This window comes from Asterias rubens, chromosome 1, assembly GCF_902459465.1.
Source record: "Asterias rubens chromosome 1, eAstRub1.3, whole genome shotgun sequence".
Lineage (NCBI taxonomy): Eukaryota > Metazoa > Echinodermata > Asteroidea > Forcipulatida > Asteriidae > Asterias > Asterias rubens.
The window spans coordinates 9,275,230-9,301,711 of NC_047062.1; the positions used below are offsets into that span (position 1 = coordinate 9,275,230).

A 26,482-nucleotide genomic window follows, 5' to 3' on the forward strand; every position below is an offset into this window, starting at 1 on the left:
TTTGTTTGAGTAATTACCAATAGTGTTCAGTGCCTTTAAGTGTTATACGGAGCGAGGACATGAGAACAAAAAAATCCACATAATGTAGGAATTTGAAACACTTTGTGGATTTACACATACTTTTTTTTGTGACGAGGAATATGGTTTTTTACAAGTGTACAGAACTTCCGGATGTCCACAGATTGTGGACACAGAGCTGTGTGCAGCTGCAAATTCGGAAACATGACATAATTTTCAACTTAACAAAAAAAAGTGAAACCAAATGATAGGAGTTGCAGAGAACCATTGAGGCTGAGCACACTGAGTTAATGAAGTGTTGACTGGTACTTAGCTGGTAAACAGTCAAGGAGACCTAGCACAGAAACAATCGTAGGAACACATTTACTTTTTGGGGGTATGTTTATGTGGGGAGGGGTACAGGGGTGGATTTCACAAAGAGTTAAGACTAGTCTTATCTCGAGTTAGGTTGAGTTACTCGTCCTTACTTGGACTAGCCTTAATTTCTAGCTGTAGGTCATTAATGTTATGAGTAATTAACTTTTCTTTAACAATTATAGTCCAAAAGCAGTGCTATGTATTGTTGAAAGTCACTTACCTTTACTCGCCAACCATTCCTTGTTGAAGAGTCTTGCATAGTATTTCTGACCAGTGTCACACAAGCAGGTTGTTATCAGATGACCAGGGCCCATCATCTTAGCAACCTGTTCAGAGCAATAACGACCCTTTGTAAAGACGGTTCAATAATTCAGCCAAGAGCCAAGGGTTTGAGGCAAACTCCTCCCTACTCATAGTTTTCTGATGATCAATTTATAAACCGTTTTTGTCAGCTAGAATCATAGAGCTATATATATTGACTAGAGTGCTAACTTGCTCCGCGTTTTGAAGCCACCCTGAGCGCAGACATGTTTGATGTGTTGCGTGACTACGGAACAATTTAAATTTTAAGAGAACACATATTGCCGCGATTTTTAAAATCGGCATGCGCACATCTACGCTATGAAAACCGTAAGTTCGACTTGATTGATGTACTAAAAAAATTATACACGCCTTTTAAACACGACGCACATGACGCTTGCAGTTTTGTACGATCATCAGCAGATTGTGCGTTCACATTTGCTGAATTATTTGGTTCGATGACACATAGAAAAGAACAAACGCACTATCATGCAAATAGCCGTATAATTGCCGTACAAAATTTTAAGCTTTTGTATTGGTTTGTACATAAACATGGATGCGCCCACACGGCTTCAAAACTTTAGTGCGTGTATAACGGGGTGGTGTTAGCGCTCTAGTCAATATATATAGCTCTATGGCTAGAATATAACACAGATTTCACATTCCTCATGGCACGGTTGCCCCTTTTTCAATCACTGGCTAGAAGGACCAGTCAGTTTGCCAATGAATTCACTAACCGAGTCCACCAGCTTTGTCATGAGTCCATATTTCATTTAAAGAGATTTTTGACTGGTACTTGGGTGGTTTGCCTGGTGTTTGGTCAGCAGACCACTGTAGGAAGACATCACTATGACGGACATCAGAGCTCCAAATGCCCACTGCACCACTGTTCAAGTTAGTTTAGGAAATTTGTCAGCAAACGCCACACCTGAACAAATCCTAAGTGCCTTTTCACACTCTCATTCATTCATTTAGTAATTTTTTTTAAGTGCTGTCATACAATACCATTATGCACATTTATGTCGAAGATAACAAAAGCAATATAGTATGAGGTATATGATTCATTAGGTACACAACAGTTCAATAATAAACAGCAATTTAAAGACAACATTTACGTACTGTATAAGGTTAAGCGAGATGCTTTTGTTCCCTAACCTATGGACAGACCAACATTTATTACGGTAACACGGACGTAGGACAAACAAAGACAAAGACAAGGGACAACAAAGCAAATGCTAAGGTTAAAATCATTAAGCAATATGCTCTGCTTAAGCAGCCTTATAAGTATCGGGCTCTCGTGGATTTTTTTAAAATTTAATTTCTCTGTACCTACCTGCACTGCTCCAGCTACATTCAGACCAGACGAAGCACCGACAAAGAAACCTTCCTCATGTAACAAGCGGAAAGTCTGTTGAGAACAAATTGAGGTCCGTCAAGTACATGTATCATAGGCCTTATTACAAATACTCTTTAGTGGCTTTAGGTGGGAATGAGGTGGGTATCAAATTTGGTCGCTAGCTAGACCAGCATGTACCTCTTTCAACAGTTAGCACTTGCGCACTGGGTATTTGCGAAAAGGTCTATTATGATAAGGTTGTCCAAACAGGGATTCAAAATACAGGCTAAAAAAAAAAGGTTATGTGCATAACAATCCACTGCTTGCATGTGACTTCACTGTTTACAAATAATCACATAAATGATCATTGGAGTTATGCTCATACTGCTGTCTAGTATAAATAAATATTGACCAACATCACATTAGGTTAATGTCAGCCACCATCAACAAATTTTGCAGTCAAGTTGCATGTAAAAATTATGGCAAGCGTGTATATGCCGCATCACCTAAAATGTTCACTTCACTGTATAACACACATAACCGCATCCCAAGATAGCACAACCAAGATTATAGTGAGGATGACTTTGGTTGACTCGGGTCAATATGGCATACAACATTGCTGATAGACTGTACAAGTTTTGTTCAAACATATGGAAGGGTTGAAGGGAACGATGTTGTTTCCTTCACATTTCAGAGCCAAGGTCCCCCAAAGTGTTCACATCATTGCAAGAAAGACTTGCTTGGTTAATCACAAAAAGATAAATCTTTTGCCCAAATTTGCATTAAATAACTTATACTCGCACGAAAATGCTCTGTGCATAAATGCTGTATCTCGGTGTGTACCCGTTGTGTGTGTACATCCGGGCTGTTTTACCAAATCCAACCTCATGCATAACACTTGTGCTATTTTTGGAGAAACAACAACTTTGCACTGAATGGAGGTATTAAGAGAAGGTACTTTCAATTTTGACTGAGTAACTAAAGAGCTCACCATGTGTACAGCATCCGTGTCCAGTACACATACTGCATCGTCAACTGGGGCTTCACTGAAATTATCAGTGACCCGACCCTGACCTATGCCCTCTGTGATGGATGACCCCTCTGACCTCTCTAGCTTGCCGTGCTTGACGTGGTTGAAGAGTACGCTACCCTGTGGGTCAGCCAGGACCACTTTGACGTTGGGGTTCTTTTCTTTCATAAATTTCCCAACACCTTGAGAAAGAAAACAAAAATCAGACTTTGGATTTTGGTATCTGGGCGTTTAAGGTCTTATATAGGACTGGTACAGCTAAACTAGTCGCAAGTCTTCGAAAGAACAAACCTAAGAAAATTTGGGCTTAATCCGTTGTGTGAGTTGGAAGAAAATAGTTGAAGAAGCATGTGGCAGGTAAACACAATGTCCTTCATCTTGATTGTAAGAACCTAAACTAGCTTTTATGTTTTTTATTGGGCTTTCTCCAAATGACCTTTATTCTAGAGGGAAATATTTCACATACACAAAAATGGTTCAAGTGTGAACTTCATAATTAGTAAGCTTTCATACTAAAATTAAATAATGGAAGTTTGTTATCCTTACAAAACCCTTTAAATACAGATTCATAAATACCTCAGACAGTTTTGCTATTCCTATTGGTGGAAAACGCATCACGTGGGGGTGTTTAAACGGTTGATAATGACCAGCTGGAGCTCTGTTTATAACTGGTTGTTTTTGGATACTACGCGCTAGACTTTTCTCATTACGGGCAATGGATGCGGGCGCTGTCGGTGAGTTGGCCGCGCTGTGTGTGAAAAGAAAACGAGAAACGTCTTGCACCAAGACTACGCGCACGAAGCATATCTGAAAACTATCTCAGTCAAAAAAATGCAACACACGCACATTCAAAGCTCAAGCACGCCGGAAAACGGATAAGTTTCACAGAGTTTCTTACTTTATTACGCATTTTAACCAAAATGGCATTTATGAATGCGAATAAAAAAGTAGTGACTCATTCTTAAACTGCCGTTTAAAACCTCGTCAAATTTCGTCAAACCTTGATGTTAAATTTGCATCAGGGATAAAGAATATTCATTTAGGTTTTACCCATAAACACTGATGTGTTTGAGCACTGTATACTCAGTACTTTAATATCTTATCACCTAACTCATTGCACAAACACAATACTTCAACTTACCAGCTAATGTTCCACCAGTACCAGTTGAAAAAACAACGGCATCAACTTTCCCCTCTGAAACGAGACAACATTGTGAACGAATAACGACATTACAGCAGAAATAAAAGGTGATCTCTCTCCTGCTTCCCAGGTTGTATCTTTCATGTAGTCGGGTGTGATCCCTGACTATATGGCAGTACCAGGTTGAATGGCTTCTGCCTGGCACTTGCCAACTTTATTTGGACGAGATAGCTCAGTTGGTAGAGCGCCAGTGCATTACTTCGGAGGTAGCAGGTTTAAATCCTGCTCTTGTAAGTTTTTCTTTGTTTATATATTTATTTATTTATTAACCTCCAGGCATACAAAGAACTAACAATATAAATAGAAAATACAGATAAAAGCATGTGGACAACCAAAAAGCAAAATTAATCATTATCTTGAGGCGGTCAAGACAATCAAAACCTACAAAGTAAAAGAACAAATACGTCGCACGCATTTTAAACATTACACATACAAAATTTACCTTAAAATTTTACTTCAAGTTACCGGTTCCTTCCTAAGATGTAAAAAGCGGAGCCGTAAGAAGCTGATTATATTTCGAATGTATGCTTACCAGTTTGATCCCATATCTCAGGCCCTGTTGTCTCGTAATGTGCCCTAAGGTTTGCAGTGTTATCAAACTGGTTGGTCCAGATTGCATTCTCCAGGCTCTCTGCGTATCTCTTGGCCTGTAAAGTAGACACAGTGATTTATCCGTAAAGGCAGGCCCTGATTTCATAAAGCCTGTAGACATGAACATCTTTCTTAACAGAAACTCGTTATAAGCAAAATGAAAACACACAAATCACCTCAAGCTATGGAGATTAATTTGGTTTGTACTTATACTGTTGTAATTTTTGTTACGTTTATCCCTGAGTGTTAACCGAGAATTCTTGAAGTTTTTGCTTGTCATAGAGTCATAGGTGACCAAAACGTCTGAAACTAGGATAGACCAACTCGACCGATCCAAGGCAACGTGTTCCTTTGAAGAGGCCTTACCTGATGATTGTAGTTATCTGGATCAGTGTATGCCACGGCTGGTACAGGATAAACGGTAGCTCCAAGTACTCTCATCAAGTCTACCTTCTCTTGGGATTGGGTATTAGGCATAAAAATAACACACTTAAAGCCCATTGCGTTGCATATATGAGCAAGGCCGATGCCTGTTACGTAGGAGACAAGATAAAGAAGTCAACATCTTGGAAAGTTAAATCAACAAAGTCAATACTGTGATGTGATGTGGACATATAACATTTTACAAGATGCAAGAAGGTTTTGTTCACTTATGTTAGGGTCTGATAGGTCAAATTCAGTTAGTAGTCCACTCAATTTTCAATAGATAAAGACACCAGAAAATGGGGAAAAATTACACATAGCCACCCTCACTTTAAAGGAACACGTTGCCTTGGATCGGTCAAGTTGGTCTTTGAAAAGCATATGTAACCGTTTGTTATAAAATGCATTTGGGTAGAAAGATGTCACACAAACATGCCTCAAAATTGCACAGGTTTCCTTTTACCTCGTCGACTAACACGGTCGGACATTCATGGGAGTCAAATTTTTTACTCCCATAAATGGCCGACCGTGTTTGTCGACGAGGTAAAAGGAAAACCACGCAATTTCGAGTGATACTTATGTGGATCATTATATTCTACTTTTAAAACATCTTTCTAATCATATGCATTTTATAACAAATGAATACAAATGCTTTTCAAAGACAACGTGTTCCTTTAAATTGGTGTAGAATGCCACTGTACGGTTTGATACCCTTCGAGTAAGTTTTGTTTTCCCCAATTACATATTATGGTCTGCACATTTATGTACAGAGAATGTTAAGTTAATTCCTGCATTCTAATATCAAAACAGCACTGACTTTGAGCTTATGACTGACGCAGAAATGTCTTTGGATTGTACCGACCGTTTTGGTTTTTGCGTATCGATGCATCATGTGACTTTGAAGGAAAAGGTATTCAATTATTGTGTGACTTTGGATCCTAGGGTTCGTACAACCCAAACTATTCTAGTTGGAGTAAATTTTGACTCAAATTTTGAAATTAATCGTCCCCAAATGAAGACCTCAATGGTCCTCAATCAAGACCCTTGACTGAAAAAGATAATTCATGCATAAATTGTGTGAGACCTTTACCTGTATTGCCTGCAGTTCCTTCGACTACTGTGCCTCCTGGCTTCAGTTGACCTGATAATTAAAGGCGATAAAAAGACAACAGTTAGTTTAAAGGTCAGGCTTTAAATAAGATGAAATAACAAAATCTTTAGAAAAAAACACATTGAGTAAAGTGTTTTCGTCATCATCATCATCATCATCATCATCACCATCATCTTCCTGTACCGTGCAGAAACCTCCTACGGAGTATTCTCGCACAATCTGGCCACAAAGCATCGATTTTGCACTATTGTCTCTGCCGTAAGTAGACCTTATCGCAAATACTTGGAACGCATGTGTTAGGCATGGAATGAGGTGCATGCTGGTCTAGCTAGCGTTTAAGACCAGCTTGCACTTCATTCAACAGTTAGAGCTTGCGTAATGTGCATTTTCGAAAAGGTCTATGAGCTATGGTAACTATTTAAAAACATACTGTTTAAAACATCAGTTACTATGTTCAGGTCACCCTACCTTTCTCAAGAGCATCTTTGATGAGGAAGGCTGCAGCTCTGTCTTTGACTGAACCGCCTCCATTTGCGGACTCCACCTTGACCGTGATGTCACACCCTGTTTCTTTACTCAAGCTCTCTAGACGAATCAGGGGTGTCCTAATGAATTGATTTGAAGGCGTTCAAACAAATTAACAAAGTTCCTGGACAGTGGACACTATTGGTTACTCAAAATAATTGTTAAAAACTTACTAGGTAACAAGCAATGGAGAGCTGTTGATAGTGTAAAATTTTGTGAGAAACGGCTCCCTTTGAAGTAACTTGGTTTTTGAGAAAGACGTAATTTCTCACTCAAACATTAAAGGCCTGAAGCCTTTTTTTAGGCATCTGAAAGCACATAAATTTGTGCACAAGGGTGTTTTTCTTTCATTATTCTCTTGCAACTTTCAAAGGTTTCGTATTTTATGCATGTTGTGATACACCAAGTGAGAATACTGGTCTTTACCAACCATAGACAGTTCCTATTTATAAAGCCAGATTCCCACCAGAATACTGATCTTTAAAGACTCTGGACACTATTGGTAATTGTCAAAGACCAGTACTCTCACTTGGTGTATCTCAACATATACACAAAATAACAAACCTGTCGAAATTTGAGCTCAATCGGTCATCAAAGTTGCAAGATAATAATGAAAGAAAAACACCCTTGTCACACAAAGTTGTGTGCTTTGATAATGCTTGATTTTGATACCTCAAATTCTAAATCTGAGGTCTCGAAATCAAATTTGTGGAAAATTATTTTGTTCTCCCAAACTATGTCACTTCAGAGGGAGCCGTTTCTCACAATGTTTTACTTAGTTTAAAGTAAGGTTTTATGGTAATAAAGATTTTGAGTAATTACCATACACTGCCTTTAACAATTACCTAAGATGTACATAGCCTAAAAAAAAAGTTCACAGATTTACAATTTATTTACAGGGTTTACAGAAGGTAATGGTGAAAGACTTCTCTTGAAATATTGTTCCATGACATGCTTTACTTTTTGAGAAAACATTAAAACAATATCAATTCTTGATAGCGAGAATTACGGATTTATTTTAAACACATGTCATGACACGGCGAAACGCGCGGAAACAAGAGTGGGTTTTCCCGTTATTTTCTCCCGACTCCGATGACCGATTGAGCCTAAATTTTCACAGGTTTGTTATTTTATATATAAGTTGTGATACACGAAGTGTGGGACTTGGACAATACTGATTACCGAAAGTGTGTAATGGCTTTAAGGTATAGGCCTAGAGAAAAAAAAGAAATACATGGCATTACTGCAAACCAAACAAACAAACAAACTATTGAAATGTGAACTTACTTGCCAACCATTCCTACAAAGCCCCCTCGGATGCTGTCCTAAAGAGAAAGCCAGAGATAAATGTCAATCAAGTAAATTATGAATGATTAGACTTTTAATGTTTATCCTTACCTTATCTGTTATTTTTTATTTTTACTGTAATACTTATTTATTTTTAATTAATTTTGTATTCTTATTAGATTTTTAATTTCTTTTTTATTATTAGATATTAATTATTTACTATTGGTTGTATAATTATTTGCTTTTATTATTACTTTGTGTACTGTATTATGTTAAATCTATATTAATTTTATTGTGTACCCCTGATGTGGGGCAACAGATCTACGGATCATAGTATGTATTTGCTTTTGTTGCCCCTTGCCCATCTCGGGGTATATTGTCAATGTATTTTGTTTTGTACTAATATGGCAAATAAAATAATAATAATAATAATAATAATAATGTTTGTAGGCTTCTTCATTTCCACATGGTGTACAGCAATGATGTACACGGCACCTTATTGACAGTTCTTTCATCTACAAAGTGTGGGTCTGAGACCTCGCAGGGCTCGCCACAGAAACATGTGTACTTAGGCAAGCCATGGAACCATGGACATGATGGAGGTAGAAAGTGAGGGCAAGAAATATATGGTTTCTCTGGCTCTCTTCTTGGTTATGTCCCTTTGGGACATTCAGCTAAAATTTGTATTTTTTTCATTGCACTTTTCCCCCCAAAATTCTAGAAAGAAACTTATTTTCAAAGTTTTCCCATACCCCATGGTGTGTTGTAACCCTCCGGTCTTACCGTTTGTAAGATTGAGGGGTATGTCAAACTAATGTCAAATGGTTTGGAAGCAGAAAATAGAGAAGGGTGTACAAAAGTATACTTTAAAAATGAAATCCAAAATGTGAAAAAAGCGTTGTTCACTTGTTGGTTCCAAACGCTTCTCTTACTTTTGGTAATGTCCAGCAAAAAACAAACAAACAAACGAACTAAATACAACTGACTAAATATTAAATAATTACAGTGGCAGTGTACATTTTTGTAGGTCCAACACATTTCCTTCTACTAAAAAAGTACTACTTATATATAATTCGATTTAAATAAACATAAATTAAATGTATTGTTTATGGTAATTATTAGTATTCCTCAGTCACTATTAAATTTCATAAATATGATAAAGAATATTGGTATAGCAATCATATCATACATGACATGATATAGTCTGGATACAACGATGACTCAGCATTTTTATGTCAATCAGACCAATGGACAATGACTCGGCATTTTTCTATTGAAGGATGCCAAACCTCCATGGCCAAATCAGCAAACAGAGTAAACACTCACTCTAGGTCACTGAGTGCTGACCACGGCCTTTTAAGTTTTACAAAATGCTTTGTGCATCTAGATAACGCTATGGTTTACAATTTGGCCAACAGTATATATTATCTCTACAAGGACACAACTGTTTCGGCTTTCTTCTTCCGAAAAGTAATAATTACCTTCCATATTGTTCTGTAAAATTGCCTAAAATGCGGAGAGTGTTTGCAGACAATCTTCCGTACGGGCGCCGCCATCTTGAATATGCAACAAGAGAGGGCGCGCTTTACAAATCAAGTTCTTGGAGCGAGTGTGAACTTTGCTCCCGACGCAAACCTATACACGCCCCTTTCGTTCTTTGTTTTAAATTAAAACAACTATTTATTTGAAGGGAAAAATATTTAACGATAAAACGGGTGAAGCTGCTTTATGTTTTCTTCGGATTTCCTTTAAAATATTATTGTTTGTTACCCGAAGGCCTATATAGTATTGACCCCCCCTGCACTGGATTTGGACTGACTCTTCGCACCTCCATTTTCAATTTTTTTTGGTCAATTCTTGCTGGCTAGGCCTACATTTTATGTTTGCAAAGGGTCAATTTAATTGCCCCCAATTTTAAGAGTGAGTACCAAACCTACCTTCCCTTTAAACGGATTTTGGTACTTTATGTACGACACCATGCACTGTCCACATTGACTGACTTTTTGTCTAATAACAAAAAAGTCGAAATAAGTGTTTCACTCTAGAAATATAATTGTTTTTAAATACAGCAAAAACCAATGAACAAGTCACCCCTGTTAGAGCTCTCACCACCTCCATGCTCTCACTGACCAATTGGTTTTTCATCTGCCACATCTGGGAAAAAATCAACCGGACCTGCTATTTCAATATCCTGAACTAAATCATTGTAAAATGTTATGCGCAAAACCCCATATATGGGAGACTGCACTCACTGAGCCACGATTGCGCGTTGAAAAAACATAGGGGGCGCTTTCCTTGCTGGTAGTACGGTACGCTGAGGTCACACGCAAAGTTGACGCACACTAATGAATAGTTTGAGTGTTCCGCTCGGGCCCAATCATCTGCACCCCCCCCCCCCCCCCCCCAAAGGGCTTCACTACGGCCGTGGCTGTTGGCTTCAACGACGACAAAGAATATTATGACTTGTTTGTTCCAGCTGCCCACACAGTGGCTACGACTCCGAAAGATCCTTAAATGTCTGCAAAAGCCACCAATTTGAACGCGACCTATAGAGCGTCTTTTGGGGAGACTGACGTCAAATGCAAGGAGATTGCACGAATGTCAGCAATGTGTCCTTTTGCGCTATAGGGCCCAATTGAAAGACCTGCTTGAACGAAAATGTGAAGTCGTGAAGTTGATTAATTTCATTTAAAATATTTTCAATCAAAAGGGAAGTCGAGTCATATGACTATAAATGGATTTTAATTTTGTAAAAAAGTAATTTCTTTTTCGAATACTTAAAATAAGCATCAAACATTGCTTAATGTTCAATGTTCTGCTTAACTGAAGATAATGAGCCTTCCAGGATACTAGTCCGACATTGAACTGTGACATGTTATCTTAGCTGGTAGCCTTATTCTGGTAAGCATGCGTCTTTTATGCTCACATCTACTTTAAGTGCTACTAAGCAGGTCTAGAAAATTAATTGTCCCATTTTCGGAAGGACCGCATATGGGCGTTTCCACTCTGCCGAAGCCATTAATTTGGACGCAACCTCGTCTTTCAAACATTTACCCATCTGATGTAGGCTAATTTATTTGGACTTTTTTTGTTGTGATAATAATAAAAGGGCAAATTTGTGCAAAACGGAGTTTCACTTTCATACTCCAAGACCAAAACAATATTTCATGCTATGTAGGCCTATTATGCCGACTCTATACAGGTGCATTATACAGTTTTTCAAATTATATTGTTTAGTCAAGCAGGCGGCTAGTAAGGACATGGGTGTGCTCAGGTGGCAGGTGGTGGAATGTTACTCTACTGCATGAAAATAAACATTATAGTGGGGTTGCTGTTAAGTACATTGATTTATTATAGACCAACGCTTTGATTTATTTGACCAAACAATAAAGGTGTAACGTTTGTCACATTTTATAGAAGCCATTATCTCATTAATGGGTGTAAATGACTTGTAAATGACTTGTTAACGACTTGTTAACACCTTGCTTCTTGTCAACAGATGTTTTATGAGTAGCAATTAAGATCCCATTAGGGCGATAAAGTCGTTAACAGCGCGGCATTTTACAGCTCTACATTCTTTCCCAGTTCCAACGCATTGGAATTTAGTAAGAATATGTGTCAATAGTACAGAAAAATTGCTAGATAATGTTGCTTTATTAGAAAAAGGGGGAAAAACTGTTTCAAACTGGATAATACAATGTTACACATTCCTCTTTCGAGTTATTGATTTTTGTTAAATACGGGGTAGCTGGCTGTGTGGTAGAAACAAAACACATTTTGGTTTACATTGGATTCGACTTCGGGTTTTAAAGACAATGGACACTATTGGTAATTGTCAAAGACCAGTCTCCTCACTTATCAACATTTGCATAAAATAACAAACATGTGAAAATTTGAGCTCAATTGGTAGTCGAAGTTGCGAGGTAATAATGAAAGAAAAACACCCTTGTCACACTAAGTTGTGTGCATTCAGATGCTTGATTTCGTGACCTCAAATTCTAAATCTGAGGTCTCGAAATCAAATTCGTGGAAAATTACTTCCTTCTCGAAAACTACATCATTTCAGAGGGAGCCAATTTTCACACCATTTTATACTATCAACAGCTCCCCATTACTCATCACCAAGTAAGGTTTTATACTAATAATTATTGTGACTTATTACCAATAGTGTCCACTGCCTTTAAGCACCAGCTTGTTCCATACATTGATTTGATTGACTGTTCTGGTTTCTGTCATGTCAACAGTTAGTGTCTCTGTGTTGTATTTAGTTTTGGGTGGCTAATTTAATTTCCCTGCCTTTCATGCTCTTTGGACCCCGGTTCGAATCCAACCTCAGACCGGAGCCCTGCATGTAGATTTGGGTTTTCAGTACTGACATGATTACGTGGGCTTTTCCCCAATTGGGATTTTCCTCCCACATCTAAAGCTGAACATTTCTTCTTGTTTCCTATGAATCATGTTGTTGGCACTAGTTTTTCTACTTGATGTGTAATCAAAACAAATAAATAAACAATTAAAAATCACAAAAGAGTGTTATTTATATATTTGGTTTGCGGTAACACCATGTGTGTATCTACTTGCCAGGTAGAGTTTGTTCTTATAGAGAACTGTATTTAACTGAGGAAAAAATTCTCTTGTAAATCCAAAGTTTCTTAAAAATGTATGAGCCGGTTGGTTGAATTTGTGTTTTTCTCTAACAATATTTAACCATTATTCTACACCAAATCATCTTCGGCAAAGCGTGTGGACAAATCCCTTTTTACGAAATATTTGGAGTGAGATTTCCCGTTATACTACAATGTTAAAAGTTTGCGTTTCTTCAATCAAATTCTTCGCGGTTTTTTATATGATAAGCCCGAGCCTTGCAACAACCTCAACAACAACTCCTTCTTTGAGCCATGTGGTTTCTACCTCCATGTTTGAACAGTGGCTTCTTATCATAAGCCAGGGTAAAGGAACAGCACTACAGGTCCCAAGATCTGATTTGTGCATCTTTTTACGGCTGCAGCTTAGCTGTCACCCGTGACTTCATAGATTGGTCCAGGGCTTGAAAACTGGACATGGGTGTGGCTATATAAAAACGAAGAGCACTGGACTATAGTGTGAAGTGTCACAGTGCAGTCTGGGCAAGGTCTCGGGTAACGTGGACAGAGTAGTGACCCACAGGAAGCTGGCAAGAGCGGGACTTGGTGAGTACATCCTGTGCATTATTTGTTATAAATACTCAGGAGCTTAGTTGTTTATCATCACCGAGAATCTGCTACTTGTTGCTGCTACTACTGGAAAGATTCCGAAGTGGTAATGTAAACTTGTGAAAACTTTCTTTTATACGATTAGTTCAACATTTTTTGTGTTTTTCTAACATAAATGCTACTTCTAAAATCTGATATAGATATGAGCATTGTCGCATTATTTTGATGCGATTATGTCCATCTTGCACATGCATAAACTAGCTATCAATGTCATCCACAACAAAATTAACTTAAAATTAAGGAAATCTGTTAAAATTAGTATATTTGCTTCGGTTATTGAATCACAAATTTAATGGGAAGTCGACTTTTTGCTCCAACTCGACTTTGTCAATGGTCAAAATAACTTCACTTTCTTCATCCACAATTATTATTAGTTTTAGGCCTACATCCCAATTTTCTTTGATTTTACAATTAAATGTTAACGCTTACAATGTATTCATTTTGGAATGTCTTCTACTGGTGCCATGGACACTATGCCCCCTATCATCGTAAGAAGCAGATAACAGTAAACTACAAAGTTAAAATTTACCCTTATTGTACATGTGCCCTTTGGTATAAAACACTAACATTGAGAAATTAGAAAACAAAATCGCGCACTTTTAACTTGGCCATGACATCTTAAGTATCCGCGATCACAGTGTATTGCAAACCCTATCGACAAGACAGTAGCAGGGTTTCTGTTACAACTTGTACTGCAAAAAAGGAGGTGTTAAAATTGACACCACGGGTGTTGTCACATGTGTTAAAATAGCATTAATTAATTACTGCCAATTATATAACACATTACGCTGTGTTATATTAACACCATTAGGATGTTATTTTGTATTGGATAAGCCCTGTCTACACGTGAAAATACCCATGGTGTCACTATTTAAAGACAATGGACACTATTGGTAACTGTCAAAGACCAGTCTTCTCACTTGGTGTATCTCAACATATTATGCATAAAATAACAAACCTGTGAAAATTTGAGCTCAATCGGTCATTGAAGTTGCGCGATAATAATGAAAGAAAAAACACTCTTGTCACACGAAGTTGTATGCTTTCAGATGCTTGAGGTCTCGAAATCAAATTCGTGGAAAATTACTTCTTTCTCGAAAGCTACTCCACTTCAGAAGGAGCCGTTTCTCACCATGTTTTATACTACCAACCTCTCCCCATTACTCGTCACCAAGTAAGGTTTTATGCTAATAATTATTTTGAGTATATTGTCCTCTGCCTTTAAACACTAGTTTTTGTAGCGCAGATTAAGGGTCATGAATTATTTTTGTCAATGTAATAATTATTTTTAGGCGGCATTTATAAAAAAAAAATACAATAAAAGTTACATGTGGATGTTTCAGCTTCATATATTGTCGGGGTATTTGCATAAAAACGTTGAATCCATCCACGGCGTTTTTAGTGAATGACAGCGGGTACTAACTGCATCTCTGGCTCAGCATTCAAGAACGGTCACCAACAAGCACAAATCTTAGAAACGATTCAAATGATTTGGGGTGAAAACTTATCAAAGTGATGATTGATGTACAATTGTTTCATTCCATGGTTACGGGTTTCTTTCCCATTTCTTATCAAATTTAGCAAAATCACAAGTCAGCCTTCCTGATATGCATCTTCACAGCTCAGTTTTACGATGTACGTGATGGGTGTTTGCATAAACCTATAACATAAACGCGATAACTCTTAGGCCTAACACGGTTTTACCTGAAGCTATAAGGTGTGTCTGTTTAGGGAGCAAGTGGCCCTGTGATTGGTCATTATTACCAGAAATTGTTGATTTAACTACTGTAATGACACCTTTTATTATCTGTTGTGCGATAAGAGGGCCATAATTGCCCTTTTATTGGCAACTTGTTAGAATGGCCTCTAGAAGGTATACACAATTTGTAAATAGAAAGACAATCAAGATAAAGGGACAGATCCAGGATCTTCACAAGAGTCCGTTTTAGCTGACAGTCGCATTTTTTTTCATTGGGTAATTGTTGCTTTCTTTCCAAAATTTACTCATAAGTGTCAGTGAGGACGCTGCAGATGTGTGAAGTCACAAGAAGAGATCAATGTTACAGATTAGGAACGAGCACAATATTTTTCGTCTCAGTGATCATGAGACGAAAATTATTTTAGCATGTAAAAACGTATTTTCTTTACATTGTTTTAGTAACTAATTTCTCAAAAACTACAGACCCTCAGCAACTAATATTTTAAATCAAAATACCGAGATCAATTCAAACAAAGTTTTCGGTGCCAACGATTTGATACCCACACTAGACTCATTGATTCAAGTCCCTTTCTCGTGTGAAGTCCCTAACACACACATGCAACGTGGCAAAGGAAGGACCTTGCACGGGATTGAAACTTGAGTCAAGTCTACACCAACGTATTCACGACCGCGTAGTTACGGTGAACCTTCTCCAATTTATACGCCGTCAGGCGAGTTCTCGTCAAAACACAAATTGGGCGGTTGTTTTGAAAATGACATCTAGTTCATGCTGATTGATAGTTGTTTTCCTGTCATCCACAAACAAATTTTCAATACGTTCGAAAATAAATGAGCATATGGGATGAGAAATATTGTAGGTTAATCAGATTGATATAGTTATGGGACAAAGTTGAGTTCACAGGAAGTATTACCAAATCGAGGAAGCAGTCAGACTGTTAAGATGTTCGATAACATCCTGAATTTTCCAGACAACGAACAACAAAAATAGATCTGGGTTAGTGTGTCTCGACTCTTTAGTTAAAAGTAACGTCATAAATCCAGACTCGACAAGTCACATAAACATTGCTCCAGCTTAGGAAGGTATTCTTTAGTTTAGATACAGTGCATCCTTTTGTGCAGCATCGATCGCGTCCCGTCTAAAAATAGCGGCACAGAACTGTGCCGTTTTGTTTTGGAACTGTCGTGCATGATTAAAACGTCATCATCTACTAATTAAAACTATTGTGGGTAAACATCACACGTCTATACAAATGTATTGACGATTCTGCTGTCAAATTAAAGTAATGGTTATCCAAAATTCCAACTGGTAATTACGTTGTCCAAGGACCGTCTTTTGTTCAGCTGCTAGAAGAGCTAACCATCGGACACAATGGGTTGAGTCAGAATGGAGTTATTTTTATGTGTTGAGAGCACACATTGAGGTAGAATAAATTACCAGGTCGTGGTGTATTGAGGCGATTAGATTTTTATACATGAGGTGTTCAAACACGCGGTGATAAACCGGGGAGAAACTCAAACAGAAGGTGGGACAATTTGTTATGAGATTGTTGTTCATTGAAAGTGACGGACATTTAATACAAATGACTTGATAGTAGTGGTGAAAAACAGTGCTTTGCTTTCCGGTAGGATCAAAATGTATGACCGTATGTTCGATAATTAAAGATAATATATTTTGTGGGCTGGTTCTACGTGGGAAGAGGCCTTGTAGTCGTAGGGACTTCTACAAGAATTTCGGGAAAATTACAGTAAAACTGGAATCACCATTGCATGGTAAGTGAGGAGGGACGCGTGTATTTTTGCAACGAATACGAAAATGTGTTCAGTTTGCTTGAAACAAACGTTTCTTCATAAAAGCTAAATGTGACTGGAAACACAGCAAAAAAACTTTATGATTTGTGCTTATTATTTCAGAAGGATGAGTAGTGCATTGATTTCAATTTGAGATTTTATTCCAGCAATGTTGACACCTTACCATAATCTTCAAACGGTTTTGCAGCATTCGGAATCTGTAATAGCAGTAATTGTGGATTATTATGAAGATTTGTCTCTTGTTTATCCTGAAACGAAGGCATAAAGCCAAACACTGGGGCTAACTGCCAGTCTTCCACGATAAGAATGTTCTGTTCGTTAACGTGTACATTGTGTGTGCTTACCAACTGTTAACACGCGGCTATTTGTATCTTGTTCAAAGACAAACGTGGCTCGACCGGGATTCGAACCACACTCAGTTGATCCTCTTGCTATAGCCGCTCGGCCAATACAGCTACTGAATCTACATCTAGGCTGGGCTAAAAGTGAAAATACCCCTGCCACCAATAAGTGCAACCAAACGTGCTTAGCAAAATCAGGCTACTGTTAAACGTTCGTGTTTTGTCTGTTAGTGTTCTGCTCGGTTTGCTAAGCAGTTGATGAACATTGTGAGATGAATAATGTACTTAACTTTACTCACAAATAAAGGAGCTCTTACCAAATGAAATATATAGTACGTGCTGCTGTATTCGTCAAGTAAAATCTCATTTCATGACACTGTGTACAAACCTAATGTGACGTGCTTATGACCAACAACAATGGCAAAAAGAACAAACAATTAACCATTTACAAACATGAATGCGAACAGCTGTAGCCAATAGCGTAAAGCAAAAGGCACAACAAAAGCATTTCAGTAACAGATGATTTTTGTTTTCATTTTTTTTTCAGTGCTTGGAGGAGTAACAACTTGCATTAAGAAACATTAAGAAAATTAGTCAGTCATGGCATCGAACACTACCTTTAAATATTGCCCAACCGGGGAACTAACTTCGGATGAACTTTTCAAAGGTAAGATTGCAATCACTGGATACATAGCCTGCTCCGAATTCGAAGCAAATTAGTCAAATAACAGAACCATTTCTTAGACGTCAATTGCCGCTAAGTAACACTTTTAGTTTTATACTTATGAATGCATAATGGGGGTATATTGAACTATTTGTTTTGTATTCTCCCTTTTTCACCAATATGGAAATAAATGTTGAGTGAATTAAATTTAAAAAAATACTACCACATATTGATTGGTTTAAGACTATATAAAACCTTGTTCAAATTGGCGGCTACTGCATTGGCTATGACTTCCACTTCATCATAAACTACGCCAATAAAGTATCTAAACACTTACAAATGGTCAGATATATCGGAACCTGAAACAGTATGCCAAAAAATAATTATTCATTTCGAGTCACCGTTAATTTCTGCACATTTTGACACATCTTGTGTTGCGCTACGATGTTGTTTGGTGGATTTACGGGCACTTGAGTGGCTTAAGGTCGAATTTCAAAAGTTGCAAAAGCCCCTATTCAAGCTAAATCGTTGCATTGTGACGAGTAAGATCGGCGTTTCTTTTGCTCGCCTTTTATAAATGGTGTTTTTTTGGTCGCGTTTTGGATAAATCGGTTGCGATGAACATACTCACCAATAATTGTCAGTAACCAAGCAAAGGGGTCAAAGATGGGAGGCATATAACAATGGTAAGATAGGGAAAGGTGTTTCAAGATAACAGGAAAGATGGTTCAAACGACCAAACAGGAAAGAGGACGGATCGTTGGTTTGATAGAAGCCGGTACGTCGATGCGAGCTGCAGCTCATCAGGTACAAACGTCACCAGCGACGGTCAGTAAATGGTGGAATCGCTACCAAGCTCAGGGAAATGTGGACGACCTGCCAAGGAGTGGCCGTCCGAGGGTGACTTCTGCAGCAGAAGAAGAAAGTGAACAAGTCCATAAAGCCTGACACCACTCTCGAGGGGTTTGCGACGCATCCTGATCAGGAAATGGCAGGGGATTGACCAGGGACAGATCAGAGGTCTCATTGAGAGTATGAGAAGACGACTCCTTGCCGTTCAGGACAGTGATGGAGGACACACCAAGAATGGAGGACAGGATAACAGCAGTTTTAGAGTTAAAGATACGGCAATTAATTTCATGGTCATGTAAACGAAACGAGTTTGTGTCTTTTGTCTTGATTTTGTCTGAGTGTGATGCTTATGTGAGTTCCCTTTTGGAATTGGGGTGAATAGGGGCTTTTGCAACTTTTGAAATTCGACCTTAAGCCACTCAAGTGTCTATAAATCCACCAAACAACATCGTAGCGCAACACAAGATGTGTCAAAACGTGCCGAAATTAACGGTGAATAGAAACGAACAATTCAATTTTGTATACTATTTCAGGTTCCGATAAATCTGACCATTTGTAAGTGTTTAGATACTTTATTGGCGCAGTTTATGTTGAAGTATACCACCTTAGCAACAGCCGATAGCCGTAGCAGCCATTTTGGATACGGCTGGATCTATTTTGTGTGCATGACCTCCAGGTAGACATAAAAGTGAGTTAAAGTTGACTGATAGTTGAACGACAAACATGTTTATCAAATATACTTGCTCTGAATTTGAATTCAGTTGACATAAATATGTAAGGTTTAAAATAGAGAGTGTTTCTGTAAAAGAGAAACTATAAGCTGGTGCTTAACAAAATCAGCTTGTGAGGTTTCTTGAATTTGATATTTTATGTCAATGTTACATATCCGTTAAGCAAAGATAAAAGGGCCAGAAACCGTAGTGTCAATGTACACTGACTGGAACTGTTTAGTTAACGGTACCGAATTGTATACAACTTGTACTTCCCGCGGTTAACTCCCCAAAGAAAACAGTCCATAATCCTTTTGTCACCCAACCGACTAAATTGTATATTCCACTTGCCTTCTTCAGTCTATTTGTCTTGCAAAAACCTTCCTTTTTGAAAACAGTTTTGAATTGAACTTTGCTCACACAGGGACAAAGACTTACCTCGTATGGGAAAGTCCTCTTTCTTTGCTCTCAATGACCCATTCCAAATGCAACAATTCGTGGCTAGAATTATACCTTTTGAAGGATCTGGATTATCTCTGGACTTCAAAAACCATTGGCGTATCCATAGAGCATCCTTTTTGTTTTTCTCATAATTAAATCAGCGTAAACCAAATCGAGGTTTGGAGGGCAAATAGTCTGGTCAATGTTTTGTTTTGTCAAACAGCATACACTATTAATAAGAAGGACTCAACAAAGAGTGAAAAATGGTCTATTGGGTCAGACTGGTCGAGAATCCAAGCAGTAGATTAAATTTTAAAGACACTGGACACTATTGGTAAATGTCAAAGACAAGCCTTCACAGTTGGTGTATCTCAACATATGCATAAAATGAAAACCTGTGAAAATATGAGCTCAATTGGTCGTCAAAGTTGCGAGATAATAATGAAAAACAAAACACCCTTGTCACACGAAGTTGTGTGCTTTCAGATGCTTGATTTTGAGACCTCAAATTCTAAATCTGAGGTCTCGAAATAAAAAAAAATACAGCAAAGCTAGGCTTTTCATAAGAATTAAATATGACCAGCCAGATGCATGTTCACTTTGTAACTGGTATCCTGCTCATTTCTGCTATAGCAGAAATAGGTCAAGCAATTTTTCAGGTTAAGCAGCTCTATGAAATTTGGCCCTGGTGAGGTTTGCGGCAATACAAAATCTTTTCTGAGTAGTGTTGGTTCAACAAGAAAAATGATGTTGACAACTCTACGTTTCGATCAGTGGAGGTAGACGGTATGGTATGATTGTCTTCTGGTGGGAGGATTGCTAGACTCTGTTAATGTTAGATTTTGTTCTTGATTCCGTCAATTCTTGATTGCTCTATTTCTGTAGATATAGGCCAGAGCGCTGCGGCCATCGTCGCCATCTTCTTCATGACTGCAGTGTCGATTCTAACCGTGGTCCTTTTTATAGAATCCGTCATGAATGTCAACAAGAAGATCCCTAACAGTAGACGAAGGGTCCGTCTCACAGTCCTGATGGGGATATATCCAGTAAGTTATTGGAATTGTGTTTGGGTGGAACAAAGACATATTGGCGAGAGCGGGATTTGAACATGCGGCCTCCAGATTAGCCAATAATTGCTATCTAGCATACACTCGGATAGTCGGGTTGTGAAAGAAAAATGCCCTATAGTCACTTGACACCTTTGGTAATTGTCAAAGACCAGCTTCTCACTTGGTGTATCACAACATAATTATGCAAAGAGTAACAAATCTGTGAAATTTGTTACTCAATTGGCCATCGAAGTTGCAAGAGAATAATGAAAGATAAAAACATACTTGTTACACAATTTTGTGCTTTCAGATACCTAAAAAGTAGAAAGTATTCAGTCTTTTTTTTTTTGACTGACAAAAAAGCTACGTTACTTCAGAGGGAGCCGTTTCTCACAACCTTTAATACTATCAACAGCTCTCCATTGCTCGTTGAGTAAGATTTCATGCGAACAATTATTTCCCAATAATGTTAAGTGCCTTTGAATGGGATGTGTTTGCAAAAGGAACTATCATTTATAAACCCCCACACAGTTCTTGCACGCACTCTCCATGGCATTGATATTCCGGGAAAGGGCGGGGGTGGGGCGTGCAGTAAATGATCGCATTGATCAAGACGACACAGAACCTTTATACATTATTTTGACCCTTCATGACCTCGTGTATTCTTATGCAGGTAATGTCAGTCACCTCGCTGTTTTCCTTGTACGTTCCATCAGCACATCTACTTAATACGCTTCTTGCATCGATGTAAGTAAAACATGTTGGACCACATGTCGAGCAATTAAATGACTCGCATTGCTTGGTATTTGTTGAATCAGATAATCTCGAACATCAAAACTTGAACCTGGTTCGAGCCTGTTGAACATGTGCAGTTTTGAATCCAGGAACCGAATACCGTGGTAGTTGGCTAAAACAGACGCCTTTAACACTAAAAGTATTATTTCAAATTGACAGATGGACATATATTTTATAACGAAAAGGAACTGCCGTAATAGGTCAACTTCTTGTTGGGCACGTGAGATCTGTAGTCGAAAAAAGACGCATGGCGTCATTTTTCGGCATGGCGTCTTTTATCTCTCCAGCAAAATCTCTGGGGTAAATACAGTTATACGAGTTTATTAAAATGCAATTTTTGTAAAAATCCAATCATTTAGCCCCTCTTTAACATTTTGTCTGACAAACTAGTGAGGAGAATAAGTTCTTCAAAATGCACGCAAAGTCTGCTAATCACACCATGATATCTTTGTTTTACTCAGGTATTTCTCAGTTGCTCTGTTCCAATTCCTCATGCTCATCATCGATTACTACGGAGGCAAACACGCTGTGGTGGAGAAACTGAAAGATCAGAAACTATCACTGGCTGGCCCTCCTCTAACCTGTTGCTGCCCCTGCTGCTTACCCAAGATCACCATCACAGCGTAAGAACACATTATGTTATCAATTATATGGCTTGCAATTTTGTTTCACCTATTCTGATATTTATAGTAGAAACGACTGGACAAATAAAGAACTTACTTTGCGGTAGTGAAGTTTATAACGAGACGCCTCCTCGATCAATTAAATTAAAAGTAGTAGTCCCGGCCAATTTATTACCCAGCCGGGTACTTTTATTTTATTTAGCTTAATTTGGGTTGAAAAACGACAAATTGGTTCATTTTAACCAACGACCAACGGGTTAACTTTCCGGCGCTCTACCATTGGCCTATCAAGCCTTAGTCATAAATACCTCAGACAGTTTCGCTTTTCCTATTGATGGAGAGCGCGTCACGTGGGTGTGTATAAACCTTTGGTTATGACCAGTAAAAAGTGTTGAAACATGGGCGTGACACGCGAGCTTGCATCTGTGATTATAAGACAGTTTCTTCATTCCTATTGGTCGAGAACAACGGCAGGGACAGTTGTGCCACATCACGCGACACGCGCGACGCGCACATCATATATGACGTTGTTTACCCGATCGGGCCAAGGGCCTTCCCATTTCATAGCTGCAGGGGTGTTGTGTTGAAAGAAATCATTGACAAATTATAATGTTTGCATTTATTTTACTTTTTGACCAAAACGTGTTGATGTTTTTCGACCGAAAAGGTATTTATGAATGGGAATCGAAGTGTGTTGAATCGGTTTTCAATTTACTTCGTATCGGTAAAATTATCAAGAACCAGGCCTCGTTGGGCTTAAACCACTAGTTGAAAACCTCTTCAACCCATATTGATTCCCTTTTTAAAATTTCCCCTGTGTCTTTTTACTTCACGTTTAATTTAAAGACCGACAAACAGAACATATTCCGCTACGTTTTTGTTACTTTATAGAAACAACGAACAACGTTTTTGTACTGCAATATAGTGATACAAATTTCACTGGGGTGCTTCAGTGAAAGAAAAAAATTCCCAGAGGGGATCAACACGCATATGATGGGAACCCGAGGAAAATATAAGGATTCGTGATTTATAAACGAACATGACAGTATGAGTAACTATAAATATAAACATATATAGTAGGATTGCGGGTACAACCACGTGTAAATCTCTTTTGAGGGAGTGTTGGCTCTGAAAGGAGCTTCTGTGGTCTCGACGTTTCGAACAGTATACTCTGCTCGTCTTCAGAAGAGGAGTGCAAAGCTTCAAACATCATGAAGCTGGGTGCAAGCTGAGCGTCATAGCAATTAGTATGAGTCATGGTATGCTATACGGAAGCTCATTATGGCACACTGATTTACTTCATTTGTCTCAATTTGCATCTCTCTATCGCATAACATCCAACAGGAAGAATCTCCGTAGACTGAGACGGCTAGTGATGCAGGTGGCCTTCGTACGACCTTTGACCTTTTTCATCTCCTTGGTGTTATGGACTGATGGGAAATACAAACACGGGGAGGTAAGACCCAACTGGATTAGCCCCCGAGTCAATTTTGAGGTTTTTAACCATTATCCTTGGTATGTCAGAGTCTCCTTGAAATCTTTTCCATGGCAACTATAAACAAACAAATAAAACAAAATTGTTAATGCTTTTACTGTTTTTCCTTTGCATCTAAAAAAAAATGTGGATGACAAACGTTTTGCTTTTGAATAGCGCCCTCTGCGGACTTGGTGCAGAGAGGATCGATGACAACACAAATACATATGTATTTTAGTGTCGAAAACTCAAATGTGGTCGACAAACGGTGTAATTTTTTAGATATATTATAGTACATATAGGTTGTAATAACTTAGATAGTTTTAGGCCTCCAACAATATCATCCTTGTGTAGGTATTGCGAGTGGAATATAGTTTGGCTGGTGCCACGGTGTAGTGTCATGTGTCTGGTTCCCTTTAGAGTCACTTATCGGTAAGACACTGCTCTACAGTTGCACAGGTCGTGGGTTCCAATCCCACCCAAGTAATATGCATGGTTTGTTTTACGCACACCTAGGGAAAGTACTATATTGCTCACGTACATCGGTGTATATGGGTAAAACCAAAATAAATATTGGTTATCCTGATGCAAATTTAACATCTATTAAATCGTTGCGATACCCGCTGCTATAACATAGGATCCAAACTGCCTCTAGCTACCGGACAATCTCAGTGGTCTAGTTAGTAAGACACTGCTCTAGAATTGCATAGGTCGTGGGTTTGAATCCCAACCGAGTTATTGTGACACAGAACTCGGGAAAGTACAAAATGTACAGTGATACATCGGTGTATATGGGTAAAACCAAAATGAATATGTGTCAATTACTATTGCCAAGTAATATACAAACATCACTATTCCAATCCTTTCCTTTTTATAGATCGCCTTGAACGAGCCATACATCTACCTGACCACCATCTCAATTACCTCTGGTCTATTCGCACTCTACGGTATCATCCTCTTCCTGACTGCCTCGCTGGAACCCCTCAAATCTTACCGCATCAAACCCAAGTTTTTCATAGTGCAGATGGTGCTGATCCTCATCAGCACGCAGAACCTTGTCCTGGCAGTACTCGCTGATATCGGTGTCATACCGTGTGTACCTCCCTTCAATTCAGACTCAAGGGCAAACTGTAAGTTCATCGATGATGATGTAGGATAATATAAAATGTTTATATTTTATAAGGGTGTCAGTTGTTTAAATCCAGTACTGACGTGGGCCGGGGCAGGGGCAGGGGAAGTGGTGAAAGCTGCCCGGAACCCTCGGTTATTCCTTTGCCATCGCTAGCCCCATTCCAAATGAAATGTCTAAGTCACGCCACTGGGGAGAATTTGGAAAAGGTATTGAACTTGCACACTTTATGGGATATGGGAAATGAGTTGGGGTGGAACCCCCCCCCCCCCCCCCCCCCCTCTTAGAAACCCTCTCTTGTCATCCCAAAATAAGCACATCTATTTGCCTCTGCCCCTCCCTTCCACTGAAATGTCTATATAAGTCATGGGGGGTGGCGGGTGGCAAAATGTATCGAACCTGGACACTTGGACCAAACTGGAATGAAATACAAAACACTTTTAAACTGGACGGAGGAATTAGAAAATTCAAAACTAGTTGACAAAATTCAAAGAGAAGACAGCAAGAGTATTAAAGGCAGTGGACCTATTGTTATTTATACTCAACATATTTTTTAGCATAAGCTTTACTTGGTGACGAGTAATTGGGAGAGGTTGGTAGTATAAAACATTGTGAGAAACGGCTCCTTCTGGAGTTACGTAGTTTTCGAGAAGGAAGTAATTTTTCACGCATTTCGAGACCTCAGAATTAGAACTTGAGGTCTCGAAATCTGGCATCTAAAAGCACACAACTTCGTTTGACAAGAGTGAATTTTCTTTCATTATTATCTCGCAACTTCGACGACCGATTGAGCTCAAATTTTCACTAGTTTGTTATTTGTGCATAAGTTGAGATACAGCAAGTGAGAAGACTGATCTTTGACTATTACCAATAGTGTCCAGTGTCTTTAATCATTATTCAATACAGCTTTATGATTTTCTTGTGAATATTTAGCTTGCATTTAAGAATATTGTTAACCTTCCTTACGCTTTTTATTTGCACAAGTATCTAAGTTCTACGGAGCATAAGACTCCGGGAAATAAAGATGTCATGTTTCGGCAAATGGAATTTGAACAGTATGAACAGAACGAAGCCGACTAAAAGGCTCGTTTGTTTCGGTCTCAAAGCCATACTTTATCCCCTTCCTTTTTATTTCAGATATTGGCGACATGCTGGTCGTAGTGGAGATGCTGTTCTTTGGCGTGCTCAGCCGAATGTACTTCCGAGGTCGCTTCGGAAACATGGACATCGTAGACGAGAGCGCCCCCGTCGGTGGACGACTGGCCATGTTTGGGCAGTATTCTGTCGTTACTATGGAAACAGAAGGACAGAAAGGCACCGAAATGCAGAAGACACCACCGGAGAATGAAAGTGATTCCAGTCGTAATAACAATGGACTTATCAAAGAAAAGGAGATGAATGAGCTGAACCACAAGACTGCCAGTGAAGTGTAGATGTATGACAC

At 38.6% G+C, this 26,482-nt stretch overlaps 2 protein-coding genes across 3 annotated transcripts; one reads left to right on the forward strand and one right to left on the reverse strand.

Moving 5' to 3' along the window:
* LOC117295034 (cysteine synthase 1-like) lies at nt 1-17,189 on the reverse strand. 2 transcript variants are annotated; one of them, XM_033777611.1, is made up of 11 exons: nt 17,124-17,189; nt 8,180-8,217; nt 6,836-6,972; nt 6,347-6,397; nt 5,200-5,363; nt 4,775-4,889; nt 4,183-4,236; nt 3,003-3,223; nt 2,009-2,083; nt 596-701; nt 1-352 (listed from the first exon to the last, which is right to left on the reverse strand). In XM_033777611.1, exons 1-11 carry the CDS (start codon nt 17,148-17,150, stop codon nt 306-308), a joined length of 1,035 nt encoding a protein of 344 aa, XP_033633502.1. In that variant the 5' UTR covers nt 17,151-17,189; the 3' UTR covers nt 1-305. The 2 variants fall into 2 exon arrangements, with proteins under 2 accessions (XP_033633502.1, XP_033633492.1); XM_033777601.1 differs by lacking the exon at nt 17,124-17,189 and adding an exon at nt 9,661-9,735.
* On the forward strand, nt 16,653-26,482 carry LOC117295025 (organic solute transporter subunit alpha-like). Its single transcript, XM_033777590.1, has 8 exons — nt 16,653-16,921; nt 17,849-17,968; nt 20,854-21,014; nt 21,691-21,764; nt 22,274-22,435; nt 23,780-23,891; nt 24,787-25,039; nt 26,176-26,482. Exons 2-8 carry the CDS (start codon nt 17,902-17,904, stop codon nt 26,469-26,471), a joined length of 1,125 nt encoding a protein of 374 aa, XP_033633481.1. The 5' UTR covers nt 16,653-16,921; nt 17,849-17,901; the 3' UTR covers nt 26,472-26,482.